Here is a 17124-nt window from a genome sequence, read left to right as displayed (position 1 = left end):
TTTAATGCCTTTTCTCATGTTTCTAGCTTGAGCAGTGTAAACCTATTCAAATTGTGATAAATACTAGAGTAAAAAATCGAAAAAATTTGATATCGCAAAAAAGCAGTGTAAATGGCTACCCTGTCATTCAGCAAAAACCACAAAAAATGGGAAAAATATTTGTTTGCATCGATTTCACGGACCATACGTTGGAAGGGCAGCTTGCGAAATAGTAGCTCCGTAGTAGCGACAGTTCCTAATTCGTAGCACTTGGCTTCTCAACGCCACCAAGGGTTGGGGTACGTTAGCGGATGGCCTTCCTTGCGAACTGCTTGCGGACGTTCTGTTTGGTACGGGCCATGGCGCAAAAATTCCTGCTGCTCTGCTGGCTGGTAGTACTTCCAACGATGGCCGCACGAATGATGACAAAAACTGACCGACAATTTTTTTGTTTAGTAGAGCGAATACGCACTACTCTCGCTCTCTCGCTCGCTCGTTTTCGGGCCATGTGCCTTTTCATTTCTTTCTGCTACTTATACTAGCATAATCAAAACGAATGTGTGTTTTCCCACCATCCATTAAGTGAGCAGTGTTGTCAAACGCATTTTCAGTTTTTCATCAATAACATTCAACAATATTTTCAAAGAATGCTGCAGATTCGAAAAAAAGAGAAATAGTTGGCAATGGAAAAGAATTCCCAATTAGAATTTTTTATTGTGACTACGACTAATGGTTCACCCCATTTCAATATTTCGGAAGGAACAAAAGGTCGAGTTTGGAAAGTTTGTAACTTTCATTGTTCACCAAATTACACAATTTTCGCACTAATGATTCAGAAATATGACCAGGAATCTTCTATTAGATTTGTAAGTATGTATAATTTACATGAATAAAGAAAAATTGATTTTCAGGAATCAATTATTATCTGTTCTGCCATTGGCCAGTACTATGCGACTTGCTCATGCTAACAATTCATTTCATCGTGAGCCATCTCCCCCCCCCCCCCCAGGCCCACAACGCCAACAAAAACGGTCCTTTTCAGGACCACCATCATTTTTGTAAAGAATAATTTGAAATATTCCTCGCCCAAATCACCTTTTGTCCGAAAATTCCAATGAGTATCAACATATTTGAAGAACGTGTTCCTTATGTATTCTACATCTCTCCGGTTATGTCGCAGACATTACCCACCCAACTTTTTAAAACAGGTTTTTCGTGTTTCTTTAACACTTTTAAGAAAAACAGTTCTGGAACCCTATATGTGCTAGAAAAATATTTGGTATTAAAGGATTAATTTTATCCATATTATCCATATTATTTCACTTATTAATTCAGTATTTTTTTTTGTTTTATTCATATTATTTATTTCATTTATTTTAATCATTTTATTAAATTGTTAATTTTTCACTGTTCATATATTTTATTCAGTTTCTTAATTTCATAACTTTCATAACAATATTAAGTCTAATTTTCATTTGAGCTAATTTGATTTATACTAATCATTCAATCAATTTTATGAACAACTTTTTTTTTTATTTTTTTGCTTCATAGTTATTTTAAGTTTTTATTTGTTTTATTATTTTTTGTTAATTTATTCAGTTTATTCGAAGTGTTATTCGTACAGAACTCGAAACTGTGATTATCTCACATCTAGTTGCTCGCCAACTTTGCGTGTGTTCGACAAATTAATGAATAATACAACAGTGATATGTGTAAGAAATGTCTCATCTAACTGGTAGGAGGATTAAATAGTTTTTTTTGTGTTACTGCATATTAGTCAAAAAAAAATAATGAAAAATACTTTGTTATATCAATTCTTATATATTTTCTGAAACTAATCAAAACGAAGAAATGTAAATCATCATTTTTACTTATTCATTACAAATACATACGTTTCCACAGGATCACTTTCATATCTGCTGTAATGCTAAAAATTGAAAAGATCAATAAGGATGACGATGGAATATACCAATGCATTGTATCTAATTCGAGGAATAGCGCACAAGCCAGCGCAGAGTTGAAGATTGGAGGTAAAGTAATTAGTTTTTATGTTCTCCCTTGAATTCGCGTTACAATCCATTTTAGCATTGCATTTAGGAGATACCATGCAGAAAAATATAGATAATATACCCTGGAGCAGGGTTACCAAAAATACAGAATAATCTGCATTTATACAGATTTTTCAGCCATTTTCAGACCAAGAATCTGTATGTGCAGATATACAGATTTGTGTGTGTGTGTGTACAGATATACAGATTTTTGAGAAAAGATGTTACAAAAACTATTTCTTGAAATATTTTTTTTCTGTTTCAGTAATACATCCTCTGTGTCTCTCTCAGCATAGCCCTTTATATTAAAATATATTTTTGCTTTTGAGAGTGGTCGTACATTCTGAAAGGTAAAGGTTTGTAATACACTCAGGTTAGCACCCCGTAAAAGCCTGGCTGAAGTCTATTTCCAGAAACGTTAATTGTAATGCTCTGTGACTTTGTTAATTCTCAATTTTTTGTCCGAAAATTCGATAGCTACATGAGTCGACCTAATGTATATTACATTATATATCAACAAAAGTATTTAAATGAAGAAGAAATTTATTTTTCCATTGTGCACATCGGTAAAGTTCAAGTTTCTGGATGTAAAATATCAGAACGATTTGTATGTTTTTTATGAAGACGTAGACAGGTCCTTGCTTGACTGATTTAAACCACAGGAATTAATATCTTCGATAGATAATCCAGCAAAATCCAAGTTAAACGACTCAACTGATTCGATACAGATATCGACACAGATTTTTCGAAGAATAAATACAGATGAAAAGATTTTTAAGGACAAAAATACAGATTTAATTTTGGCAACCCTGCCCTGGAGCATCGTAAAGGCACACAGTGGCCGGAAGCCGGACAAAACCTAAAAAAGTTATGTTTCAAATATTGATATTTTCTATTTTTTTTGTTTCCCATATAGTGAATAACTTCTCCAAATTTTGTGACCGTACGGAATGAGAATCAGATTTTTAATAGCATTTCAAACGTAGCTGAGTCAGGCTGATGATTTTTATTGATTCGTAACCAAACGTTGCACAGAGAAACTAGTACGTTTGGTCAGGGCCTTGCCACTAACAATTTATTTTTGGTTCATTTTGGATTTCCCGCATAAATGAGAACAATAAATGGATAATTTGTATTATTGTTTTTTTCACAATTAGACATATTGTGATTCGACAATAAACGCGCCACACCGTAAATTGTTTCCGTCATTTGGGGTATTGTTTTCAGCCGGATAACAATATGGGGAATATGGCGTTAGGCTATCCCAAGTAACCAATAAGCATGCTGAATGCGTCTTAACGGCTACTTGATAAGCACTTAAGTCGTTTTAAATACTATTTAAAAGTCGCTTTTGGCAAAATATACGGCTACATTACTGCTGTGCTATGAAAATGCTTTTTTACTACTGTTGTGCACTCAGAATGCTGCTTACTGGCAAGAAGTTTTTAAACAGTTTTTCAAATGCTGATTAACAACAGTTATGCATAACGAATGCCAGCATACTGCAAGAAGCATCCGGAATGCAAATTTTACGCTACTTTACTGCATACACTAATGCTTGTTGGTTACCTGGGATGTTACAATACAAAAACGACGATTTTTTTTCGAACATTTTTTTTCGTGGACTATACATGTACAATACAATAAATAGTCGCTTAGTTCCGAGTTTCTACTATTTCTCGTATAGTTCAAATATAGTCTTTAAGCTAAATAATATACAAATAAAAACATTTAAATCAACGGTAGGATTTTTACGAACAATATTGGAAATAGTTATAGTATGTTTTTGTTATTATACTGGCCATGTCCACCATAGATTACTATAATGCAGCAATAGGACTAATTGTGAAAACAAATTTCGGTTAAAATGATCAATTTAGCAGTAGCGTGCAGAAACTACTTTATCGACGCTATCAAAAGGATAGGCAAAAGTAAAGAACCTTACAATGTTGGTATTTTCCGCATAGTTTATCACATTTGTAACGCTCGCATATAGTTTTAACTCTATCGATATTTAATAATCGAGATTTGATTACCTGCCATCTGGAAAATGTTGACATCAGTGGTACTGCCGCTTTATTCAATTGAGCTATTTCCGCTGTCCAGCGAAGAACACAATTTTTTTCATATTATTGTGAGCTCATCCCACCATCTTGAGCTGGGCAAATCGGAATTAGCTAGCAGGGATACCAAAGGTACTGGTAAACTACATTTTTTCTACACTTTTCTCTGCATAGCACATGAAAGCGTTGATACCGGTCGTGGCGTAAACGAACCGCATTTATTGTCGTCGTTTGTGATTGAAAATATTGAATAGATTAAAAATATTAAAAAGTGAAAAATAACTGGGGACAGTACTAGGGGCAGATCACTTGTGATGCATTTTTAAAAATCAGCGAAATTAAATGCATTTATTTCCATCAAAATAGAAATTCATAATGTATTTTGCGCTGCGTGCTATGTTGTTTGCGTTGCGTGTAAGACGTCAAAACCCTACAGAAAAACTAGCCCTACATTTAACAAAACGTCGAACAAAGTGGATCAGCGTAGGACGTTTGTTAAACAAACTTTTGTGCGAGGCAGTGCAAAACTGATGCAAAAATGGAAACTAAATGCATTTTTTTCAATTTGATGCAAATTTGTTATACATTCTTACAGTAATCTGCCCCTAGGGGCAGTATTTCTTTGTCATGTTACTGCTTTGCTTACAGACTGCCGTACAGCGCTGGGCGTCCTGCAATAGCGAAGGCCAGCAGCGTCGAAAGAGAAATTAAGTCGACTTCGTCAGCGTGCACAGCTTAATATAGAGGGCTAAGCTGAGAGAGACAAAGAGGAAGTATTACTGAAACTGTAAAAAATATTTCTAAAAATAGTTTTTGTAACATCATTTCTCAAAAATCTGTATATCTGTACATACACGCAAAAATCTGTATATCTGCACAAACAGATTCTTGGTCTGAAAATGACTGAAAAATCTGCATAAATCTAGGGGCAGATCACTTGCGATGCATTTTTAAAAATCAGCGAAATTAAATGCATTTATTGCCATCAAAATAGAAATTCATAATGTATTTTGCGTTGCGTGCAATGTTTTTGCGTTGCGTGCAATGTTGTTTGCGTTCCGTGTAAGACGTCAAAACCCTACAGAAAAACTAGCCCTACATTTAACAAAACGTCGAACAAAGTGGATCAGCGTAGGACGTTTGTTAAACAAACTTTTCTGCGAGGTAGTGCCAAGCTGATGCAAAAATGGAAATTAAATGCATTTTTTCTAATTTGATGCAAATTTGTTATACATTCTTAGAGTGATCTACCCCTAGGTATAAATACAGATTATTCTGTATTTTTGGTAACCCTGCTTCCAGAAACGCTCTGTGACTTTGTGAAGTCTATTCTTTGTCCGAAAATATGACAGCTACATTCGTCGACTTAATGTATATAACATTGTATATCAACAAAAGTCATTAAATGAAGAAGAAAATTGTTTTTCCATTTTGCACATCGGTAAAGTTCAAGTTTCTGGATGTAAAATATAAGAACGATTTGTAGTGTTTTTTACGAAAATGTAAACAGGTCCTTGCTTGACTGATTTAAACAACAGAAATTAATATCTTCGATAGATATACCGCACTTCCCACCAACCTGGACTTCGCACTTTCAAAGTGCGAGTGATCAAACCGCTACTGAAAACTGCGAGCTGTCAAAACACATGTATTTCAAGTGATAGAGATGGTACTTTCATAGACAGACCAGTCGAACTAACCAGTCTATGAGAAGAATTTAATAGAATAATAGTAAGTGCGCAGTGCTGTTAGAATCCAGTTTTTAGTGCCACAAACAATAATCCAGCAAAAGGTTAAACGACTCAACTGATTCGATACAGATATCGACACAGATTTTTCGAAGAGTAAACACAGATGAAAAGATTTTTTAGGATAAAATACAGATTTAATTTTGGCAACCCTGGAGGCTATGCATTTTCGGCAGTGGTGGCCGTGTTCGGATTTTTCGGGTACTAGCACGGTGTCACAGAATGATTTGCAAAGCGGGTGGGTGGGGTGGTTTGGATTTAATTCAATACGGTGTGTGCTGCTTAAGAGTGTTGCGTTTGAAAAAATATATTTATATATATGCATGCGTGTGTGTTGTAACTTGTTAATCCATGTTTACGGCGCTTTGTAGCTGCGTAGGGTAAAGAGCCTGTTGGTTTTCATATGTTTCATATTTTGGTTATATCTCGACAAACATATGATTACGGCCTAAAAGCCAACTGTCAAAATCCACTTTTAATGGAAATTCCGGACAAACCGTTACTAGCTGAACACAGTTCACAACAGTTTATGAAAGAGAAAACTTTTCTCTTTCGTTTACTACCAACATCTGTGATTGGCATGTAACGGTTTGTCCGGAATTTCCATTCAAAGTGGATTATGATAGTTGGCTTTTAGGCCGTAATCATATGTTTGTCGAGATATGTGATATATATATATATATATATATATATATATATATATATATATATATATATATATATATATATATATATATATATATATATATATATATATATATATATATATATATATATATATATATATATATATATATATATATATATATATATATATATATATATATATATATATATATATATATATATATATATATATATGTATATATATATATATATATATATATATATATATATATATATATATATATATATATATATATATATATATATATATATATATATATATATATATATATATATATATATATTTCGGTTATATATATTGTTTTTTATCAGTAAGGCATCTGACAATGTGCTTCTGTAGTTATTGCACTGCTCAGCAGCGTAGTATTTTATATAGGAGAGTGTACTCAGGTTTTTTTTCGCGGTTTTCATTTACGCGTTTTTTGAAATTCACGCGGCTTTCATTTACACGGCATGTATCCCCTGCGTAAAAAAAACCTGAGTGTAATTGCATAGGAAACAATCACATTCCCAGCGGAACCTTTTTTTTTTTCTAATTTCAAATACTTTTGTTTCGTACTGCACACAACGGAAAGTTTTAAAACAGAACTTACCGTCCCAGCAGCAGTTGAGGCGGGTGTTCTGTGTCGATTCAAATTCAAGCCATGTCTTAAGCGTTACTGGACTTAAAATTGTTTTTCCAGTTTATCCAGTCAGAGTATCTGTCCTGCCCTATGTATTTAAAACACAGTTCTAATTATTTTTAAAGTATACAACAAATAGAACGGTTGGGTATACTAATTTAAATTTTAAAATAAATCTGTTTTAAATTATGAAACAAACCGCTGTACTGAAGATATAATTATGTCAGTCCTATTACCACATAAAACACCTAAATAACATAAAACGCTGCAGAATTGGTTTTATAATACAATGATTACACTACAGAGTTATAACACGTTTTAATAATTAGCAACAAGAAAAATGTCACCAAGATAGCATAAAAACGCGTTTTAACTGGTAGTGTGAACGTTGTATAACAATGTAATTTATGAAATAATTTCATTTTTTCCACCACTAATCGATCTCTTAAGATTGTTTACTTAAGTTCATTAGTACATTATTGAAAATTTAAATGGAAAATGAAATTTAATATTTCATGGAGAATCTGTATATTTCCGTTGGTGGGCGTGGGCTTCCTCATCACAGTTCTCAATATGGAACTCTTCTTTTGAATATATTTTCTGGACAGACCAGCCTATTTTTACTAGATGGATCAGCCAAATAATGCCAATCACCTAGTGAGATACTTGATTAATTATTAGATTACCGTTAAAAAACCTTCAATAAATTATGTTTTAATGGGGAGGGTATATACAGTGACACAATCTCATATTCGTACACGTATGTTTAATATCGTTTCATAAATGTTTGCACTATTTAATATAGGTATTGTTTTGTAAATGTGGTAGTAGAATCATCATCTGTCTTTTTCTTATCATTTGTAATCAAAAATGTTCAAGTTTCCGTACACTACACATAAAAAATCAATACTTTGTGTAAAAATGGCATAATTTCATATTCGTTCACTTTTGAAAAGTCAATTAATTTGTAATTTAAGACCTGTTATTTCTTTATTTTATTGTTTTACTTAGAAAAATAGATTTTATGACTACAAAAAAAAGGTTCATTGGCACAGTTTCCTCTACACTAGTTTAATAAATTCTCTCAAATTAACGTAATGGTTAAAAAAGTAAACTAACTGCCATTATGGGACGAAAACTAATTATTACCAAAATGAAGCTAAATCACTTCATGAAATCTTCGAAATTATTCAAAGGTTATGTCCAACTATTTAACATGTCGTTAAAAACTTTGATGTGGCGAAACGTAGAGCTGATATTGCGAAAAACTTGAACCGTAAAAAAATTACGAGAAAGGATAAACGAATTTAAATTAGAAAAATTTGGGAAAATATATTAATTAAGGTTATATACATGGTAAATAAATTGAATCATAGCATTTAAGTATAAGTCTGCTCTAGTACGGCTCGAAATGTATTGAGAACGGACAATTACAATGCTTGTGTTCGGAGCTATTCATCAATGAGAAAAATAAAGAATGGATTTTTTATTTACTAAACAACATTGAAACATTTTATTGGAATATTGGAAAGATTATAAACTTTGTCTACGAGTCCAAATTTAACATCTTTGACTCAAATGGCTGTTGTTTCGAGTGGAGAAAATCGAACTCAGACCTGGACGTAAAAGCCTTATAACAGCAGCTAAGCGCAGGCACAGTGGAGTTATTGTATGGGGTATTATATGTCCACTAGAAGTGCTAGAAATTTTGTCTTCATGGATGGAATGATGGATCAGAATGTGTATTTTAATATGAATATCTTAAAATACATTTTAAAGCAAAGCTTCCGTAAAATGGTACTTTTACTAATAAATGGTGGATATTTGGAAATTCGATCAGGAGAAGACTTTAAAGCATAAGGCGGGCAAAAAACGTTCTGAGTAAACTTATAATTGTTTAAATGTTATAGATTCTCCACAGCGGACCCCGTTTATCAACTGATTAGAAAAATAATTAGGAGTATTTGGATAAAAAGTGCAAAACTATCCGGATTCTAATGAGAATGATATTCGAAACTACTATTTAGAAGAATGGGATAAAATTTAAGTTGAATACACACAAAAACTAGTGGTCAGCATTCCAATACGATTGAAAACTGTAATTACAAACAAAAGCTACCACATTCAATATTTATTATAGAAATTTCAATTGATTTTTGAAAAAATATGTGTACGAATATGAGATTGCGTGTATATTTGACTTTTTTTAGAATTATGATTATTTTTGAAAAAATGAGTATTTGTAGTACAAAGATAATTATTGCATCTTCCCTATGCTATCTAGTAAACTATTTCTACATAAATAAAATGTCTCGTAAACTAATGTTTTACTTGTAAAATGCATATAAGCATTCCGCATAGCGGTGTACGAAAATGAAATTGTGTCACTGTAGTAAATTGTAACATATTTTTTTTTTTATTCATTTCGTTTATTTGATAGGCACAAATGCGTTAGCTTGGCGGTGCCAAATTCTTTTGTTTTTACATTTTGTATATTTTAAAACTAGGAGGTTACAATGTTGAAATATTTTTTTAAAAAAGAAAAATTTTACATCTATCTTAAGACTAGAAATAAGATTCTATATACAAGAGAGGGGGCGAAAAATTGTAACATATGAAAACAGGCGAATGAGCAAGAACGTGAGTCGATATGTGTGATAAATAAAATTCATTTGCACGCTCTTGAAAAAAGCTACATTTTCACCGTGTCACCGTGGTCGTGTCCTGTACACAACCCTTTAATTTTTTTTTAGTTTTTTCATCATCTGTCAAAATTTCGCGACCTCCAAGCGGAATAAAGCTAAGTATACACCTCTTGCGTAATGAAATTTCCTATGCAAAACCTATGCATACAAAACCTCGCGAAATGCTCTCGAAAATTTTTTTCGTTTCCATTTCGTAAGCGGTACGCAGCTCTCGCGAAAACGATAACGAAAAATGCAGTTAGCCGATGCACGGTTCGACAAACGATGAATGCCATAATACTTCCGCGAGACAGCGCGGTCAGAGGTATTATTTTGCACGGAGGCACTCGAAATCTTGACAGGTTGCAATGAAAAGATATAAAAAAACACAAGATTGGTAATTTTTTGTATTTTTTTCATCGCAACCTGTCAAAATTTCGTAGTTTTAGAGAATCAATATTTCGAATTTGAATGGTAAGTTCAGAAATATTATTGGAAGTGTGATTGTTTCTAGTTTTAAACAATTAAATTTAAATAATTAATATTATTTACAGCACACCCGAACAAAGCGGCCGCCGGAGCAGTATTTTTTGTCAGCGGCAGAACCAGCAGCCATCGAAGGTTTCCTCAACAAAAACCAGATGCTACAAATCAGCTCAACTAATCTTATCTCAACTCAACCAAAGGCGTTGTTTACTTATGTAAAGGCTCGCACAGAATGAAGCCAAATCTACCAATCGAACATGTCACCGGCTACCTATCGTGCAAAGTAAACAAACATACTTCTTTAGCTATGCCCTCATGAGTGCTCGCAGGGGGAGTATTGTTATTGGCAGGAAAAATATTACAATAAAAGGAGTGAAAAACTATATGTTTATATATTTACCTTTTCTCATTTTTTATATTGCTAACAAAAATCAGCAATTTAACAAGAACGCGATGAATGCATATTTTAATTGATTCGCCGGAGCTCTACAGTGCCATTGAACGACTATCAGGCTTATTTTCCCTTTTTTTTGTATGGTTGATAAATTCTCAAACGGAACGTTACAAAACACTCGATTATCTTATTGCGAATATTATAACATTCTTCTTCAAAGATATTTATGGTAAGTGATTTCATGAGTGTTGACAGCTTTGATGAAACGTTTTCATTACAAGTGACGAGACTGGTGACGTTGTCTCGAAATATTCTCTCCAGTGTGATAAAAAGAAACAAATAACTTCTGTTATATACAATAGTGCTTCCCCATTTACTTTGTAAATTGTTTTTAAAACGGGGTCGTACTAATACATTGTGTAAAGCATGCCTCACAAACAGTATAGTTTTTCGGGACACTCTTAAGAATGTATCCTGCAATATGGTTCACTAGATTACGTTCTGAGTTATTGAACACGCTATCGTCAATAATCTGTTCAGAATATTCCAGCTCCACAAGATCCACCTGAAAGAAGGAAGACTTTTTAGACCCAGACTGTATTTGGTGTTATCCACCTGGTTTACTTTTTCTTCCATCTGTTCATTATACTCTTTTTCATCTGATTTGATTTGTTTGATATACAGATAAGTTCATTAACCATTTTATTCCGTCCGACTTAAAAGATTATGAAGGAATTTCAGGCATGAACTGCGACAAAGAAAGCAACTTCAAATTATTTTTAAATTGAAGAGTAGTTGGATGTAGTTGTGTTTTTGCAATAAATTTACATTAAAATTTCAAGTAATAATTAATTTTATTTTTCAACAAACTATGATACAATAAATAAGAATTAATGTTAAATGCGTGGAAGAAAAGGATTTGTTAAACAACATTAAAAAAATAAAAATCAATACATAATAAATAGTTACTGTAAAAGTCTTGTTTTGGTATTATAGTATAACATTGGACTTCACTCAAAGATGCAAATGGTTATTGTTCTGTCAAAGTGACATGGTTTCGTTACTGTTCTATTCGAATGTCAAATTCATCCGAGAAAAAAGATGGGTGGGTAATGTCAGAGACATAACCGGAGTGAAGTAGAATACACTTTAGACCGGTAAATTCTGCTCTGGAATAACCAATTTCTATGCGATTTTGTCGTCTTTTGCACATTCATAGTTTATTTAAAGTATTTTTGGAATTATCAAGTTGACAATTTTCAACATTCTTTGAAAATATTGTTGAACTTTTATGAATGAAGGCACGCAAACGAGCGTTTAACCGTCGTCCTACTACCAGCATCAGAGAAGTAGCAGATCAGCATTTTTCGCTACATGGCCTGTACCAAACAGACCGCTCGTAAGTCCACCGGAGGAAAGGCTCCCCGCAAGCAGTTGGCAACAGCCCCCTGGCAACCCTATACTATCATATAGAGTTTGACAGCGACCGACATATATGGGGCGTTATAGCTATAAAGCCCCAAACAAAGAATTATGTTCGGCACTATGCTCGATATTCAAGCATTCCACACGACGTTTTGCATCTTGTGGGATGATCAAATATCATATCATTCAGAAAATCGACATTTTGTAACTAAATACAGCGTCTAATCATTCGGTTCAAAATCAATGTTTTGCTTTCATGGCGGTGATGCTGGCTGTACAGAGACGTCGTCCTTGACAGGGAGCTGGTTGGCAACGAAGGCCGTGTAAAAGTGCCCCAGTCACGGTTGGCGTTAAGAAGCCTCATCGCTACCGAACAGAAACTGTCGCCCTGCGAAAAATTCACAGCTATCAGAAATCGAGCGGGCCTAAATTGTGACCCAAAATAAACCACAAACCAACAAGTTGTTTTCAGAACCAGCCAATTATAAAGTATTATTATTATACAGGAAATTTTCCATTGCCTTACAACCTCCCTCCCCCTTTCCTCCCGGCTTGAATAACTATCAATCTTGATGATGCTGTGCGGTGGGGGCACTAATTCTGATTATAATGGAAAATTTAGGTTTGCGCGTTTTTCCCAAAAGTTTTTTAGCTGTGCTGTTTTCAAGGAAGTTGTAGTTGAATTCAAAATAAAATAGTTTATTTCTATTGTCAGAGATGGACCTTCCAACGAAAACTAGTCTGGCTCGCTTGGAATCGAATTGTATGGACCAACCACTGCTTTCACAAAATCTGTTATTTTCAGTAATTGAACATTCTACACAACTAGTCACAACTATTTCCAATCAGCGCAAAAATCGAAGGTTTTCATTCAGTACAATAGCAGATTTTCACTTTTAGAAAAACAGGCAACATTCTGGCCGAAATTTTTGAAACGGAGCACCTATATCGAATCGTTAGAAAACGTTCGATTTTTGTAAATTGAATCATTACACTAACCTGTCTACAAATAACTTTTGATTTTGTGCCATTCTACGTGAAAGCGACGGTATTGTTTACAAGTGGCTCACTTACCATCCAACGCTCTTGACAAGCCACTTTCTGCTGCTTGTAATAACAAAATTTCAATTTCATTCTTTGTCGATAAATTGATGGCCCTGAAAAGGGCCTTTTGTTTGGGCAGTGTTCGAAATTTACTTGGAGCTGGTGTATATGGTAACAGTTTTGGTGCCATGGAAGACGGCGTGCTTGGCCAACTCTTCTAACAGCAGCAAACGGACGGCGGTTTGAATTTTGCGGGAGATGCTGCAAACGAACTGTTGCATGCTGATGCTGGAAACGAACTGAGCGTGAGCAACAGCATGCTGAGTTTTTATACCTGACTGCAGCACAATGTAAGCTCGTCCTTTTTTGTGTTGTCCTCAATATGTGTTCTTCGTAGCTCCACCCTTTCGTTGGTCGACCACATATTTTTGATAAAGAACAAAATTGAAATTGTGTTTCCAATACGGAGATTATCGAACATTCAGGGTAAAGAGAGTAATGTAATACGGCACTTTGGTAAAATGTTTGAGAATTGAAACCTTTTTTGAATGCGCCTAGTAAAAATGTTTTCCACTTCACTCCAGTTTCTTTCTGACCATATTTGCAATTTGCGTACTGAAATAAATCATAATTTAGGGTTTAACCCAAATTGCTCTCCAGGGAGAAACAGTCCATGAAACAGAAAATGCAAACTTATTCTTTGAAATGATTCTGGTGGCCCTGAAAAGGGCCTTTTTTATAATGATACAAGTGAGTTCTACCTTTTCAACTTCCAAATCCATACAAAGTGCGTCCCTGCCGCTTCAGAGTATAGACGACATTCATCTCGGGTGACATTTTCCTGCACACCATCAGCATTCGTAGATTAAATCGGAGATGCATTTTACACCACCACGACGAGCCAGACGCCGAATGGCAGATTTGGTGATTCCCTGGATTTTATCACGAAGAACCTTGCGATGACGCTTGGTACGGGAACGCAAACATGATACCGCTCATTGGACGAGCATGTTGCTCGTGTGGTAAGCGAGCACCCACTGATACAAAACAAGCTCGCGTGACCTGTATATATAACATTCCCGTATGTAATGAAACGCTTACATGCTCCTTTTTGACGACTCTGCGTGGGATATGCTGGCAAATTGCGCATTTTCCTCGCTGTTTTCGAAGGATTTTCTGAAAATCCTTGTATTGGTTTATTTATAGTAGTCGCAGTAATTCCGAAATTTAATACGAAATACGTGCACAAATTTCCGATCAGATAGTGCAAAAATATTGCGATTTCCCTCCGCGACCCCTCAAAAAAGAACCACATAGAAATTACAGCTCAAACAAACAACAGGAGTTAACGAATGATGCACACATCGGAAAACATTTTATCAGCACATTCTGCCTTAAAACTTGTCTGTCACTATTTTTACCAGCGGTTGCCTTCATGATTTAGAGAAATCGGAGTCAAGCACAAACGTCATATTTCAGCCTTGGTTCCTACCAGTTCCTTGCATGAAAATATCACTGCCTCCACAGCGCTCGTGATTCCATTCCACAGTGGTCCGAATCCAGAATTTAGGATGACACAAACATTTGTGACTAAACTACTGGTTATAGAGATCTCATGTCTTCAGAACAAATAATCTGCGTCAATTGAGGCATCTTTTGAGATGGGTAACATTAGGGTGGTCCTAATTTTTTGTGCGATCTGAAAATTATTATGAAGAGATAGAACAATGAAGTGTTCCGCAAAATTGTAGTACAATCTTTTTCAAGTAACTTTGCTCAAGACGTCATATTTCAACTTCAATGGTTATAATTTTACAGCTATTAGAAAGATATGTGATAGGGTAGCCCTAAAAAATAAGTTTTTTCATTATAACTTTTTAAATAATTTTTTCCGTCAATAGTGTCTTCAAAAAACTTTTAGAGCTTATTAAGACGAATATTATTTATAAAGACAGATTTGAGATAGCAGAAGTGAAATTGATTTCTTCTTTATGCACTCGAAAGACCACAATCGATCAGGGATGCCAAGTATTTTTCCAAGAAGTCTGGAAAAATTTTGGAAAAAGTCTGGATTTGTCTGGATAGCAAAAAAAATATTTTTTTTTTGAATATTGAGTTTACATCTATGAGCTGTACTTTTTGCAATTTACTAATGAGCGACCGAAAATAAATGTCGCAAGGATAGAATATGCTTCGCGAAACGTTCCGTTTCAAATTCATTAGAATATAAAAATAGGAAATAAACTTCAAGCGTAAAAATCGGACGGAGATTCTTCAGCAGAATCGCTTAAAGAATGTTCACCCGCAAGAATGAGCCTCCAGTATAAAAACAGGTTAAAAATAAATAAAACGTTCGCAGGAGCTACAGATGCTCGTGATTTTCAAGATTAAAGGCTAACGAAAACTTCTTTGTAAGAATCGGGCATATTTTCTTCCGGTTTTTATACTGAAGGTTTTTTTTATCCGACTCTTGCAGAGGAAAGTCCCGGTCCGATTTTTATGCTTGAAGTTTATATCTGATTTTTATATTCTAATATATTTGAAACGGGTTTTACGAAGCATGTTTTGTCCTTGCGACTTTTATATTCGGTCGCTCTAATAAAATGTTAACAATATATCTCGGCTTTCTGAAAATTCATTAGTTGCGCCGCCAATCTGACCAATTTAAATGTTTAATTTACATCATAAAGCATATGAATTAAATTTGAGTCTCTGAGCTTTCAGTATCTTGCATTGCTGAACTCGAAGCTGATTAAAACTCAACAAAATTTATTCACATTTAGCGAAAAAAAACTTTGGTACGTTGTGTTTCCAGTATTTCTAAAAAGTTTTGCTTTAGAAATCGTAGGTCAAAAAGCAGTTCAAAAATCCATTAAGCATTTTTGTAATTCATTTTATTTTCGAAATTGTCTTGATAAATCTGGACAAATTTTCAGAATTCTGGATCAGACAAACATAAATCTGTATGTCTGGACGACACTTAAAAATCTGGATGAATCCAGAGGTCATTTTTGTTTAACTCATTTTATTTTAGTTTGAATATTGAGAATACTATTACTATTTGCAGCATTAAAAGTAAAACTGTCAGTGTAACCTAGCAACTATTTTTAAAATAAGATCAGATAGTTATACAAAATCTCAAATAAAACTGCCCGGGTGTGTCAAAGGGCCCATTGGGTTGTTGTTTCCAATGTATTTCGTTCCGCCTGAGCCGCGGAAAACCTTTCCAACACTCCGTCATACTGTGAGGACGGGTCCGCTGACTTATTATTTTAGTCATAGCCGTGTTAAAATCCATCTAGGAAGCGGAAAACCTTCTCAGCACCCTGATCAAGTGTGGCGAAGAGCCCATGCATGCTGTAAATTGTCACGAGTAATCAAGATGTGTGCACCATCTGGAAGATCGTAGAAATCCGGAACATTATTTTTTAACGAGATCACAGGGTCCGAAGTAAGCAGGAATCTTTTTAATACATGTTCAATATTGGCAACGCTGCTGAATTTTTTTGAATGGTTTTCTCGAAACTTGCGGATATACTTATTCCTCGTTTCTAATGCCTCAGTGAAGAGGCATTAGAAACGAGGAATAAGTCTTTTCGCAAGTTTCGAGAAAACCATAGAAATACATAGAGTAGAATGGGGTCAAACAGGTATGGGTGTACAATAAGTATAGGGCATTATCTTTGCAATGTTATTGCAGAGGAAGCTCGTGTTGCGTGAATTAGATACACGGTAGAGAACATCATTGGCGACTATCATTTCGGCTGTTGCCGTGAAGCAGCTGTATAGCGGACCCTACACGAGCAGAAATATTGTCAATAAACCAATTATTGATCAATATATTGATCGTGTAAAGTCGTTTTGAAAATATTGATCCTGTAGAATTCAAATGGGATTGACGTATTGATGCTGTCTTGTCAATATTTTTATTGACAATATTCTG

The 17124-nt window shown here is 34.4% G+C and overlaps 1 protein-coding gene across 19 annotated transcripts in view; it reads left to right on the top strand.

Annotated features, from left to right (window-relative positions):
* Positions 1–17124, top strand: part of LOC131689361 (cell adhesion molecule Dscam2) — a 1607414-nt gene that overhangs the window by 754754 nt on the left and 835536 nt on the right. For all 19 annotated transcript variants that reach the window (XR_009305380.1, XR_009305379.1, XM_058974402.1 and 16 more), the window contains one exon: positions 1882–2009. Coding sequence is in view for 17 of the 19 variants with exons in the window: in XM_058974402.1 (XP_058830385.1) it covers positions 1882–2009 (128 nt within the window). In the remaining 2 variants the exon portion in view is untranslated. The remainder of the gene's footprint in view (positions 1–1881; positions 2010–17124) is intronic.

Source organism: Topomyia yanbarensis, chromosome 3, assembly GCF_030247195.1.
Source record: "Topomyia yanbarensis strain Yona2022 chromosome 3, ASM3024719v1, whole genome shotgun sequence".
Taxonomy (NCBI): Eukaryota; Metazoa; Arthropoda; class Insecta; order Diptera; family Culicidae; genus Topomyia; species Topomyia yanbarensis.
Note: the sequence above shows the minus strand (reverse complement) of the source record. Positions and strands in the feature narration are given on the sequence as shown.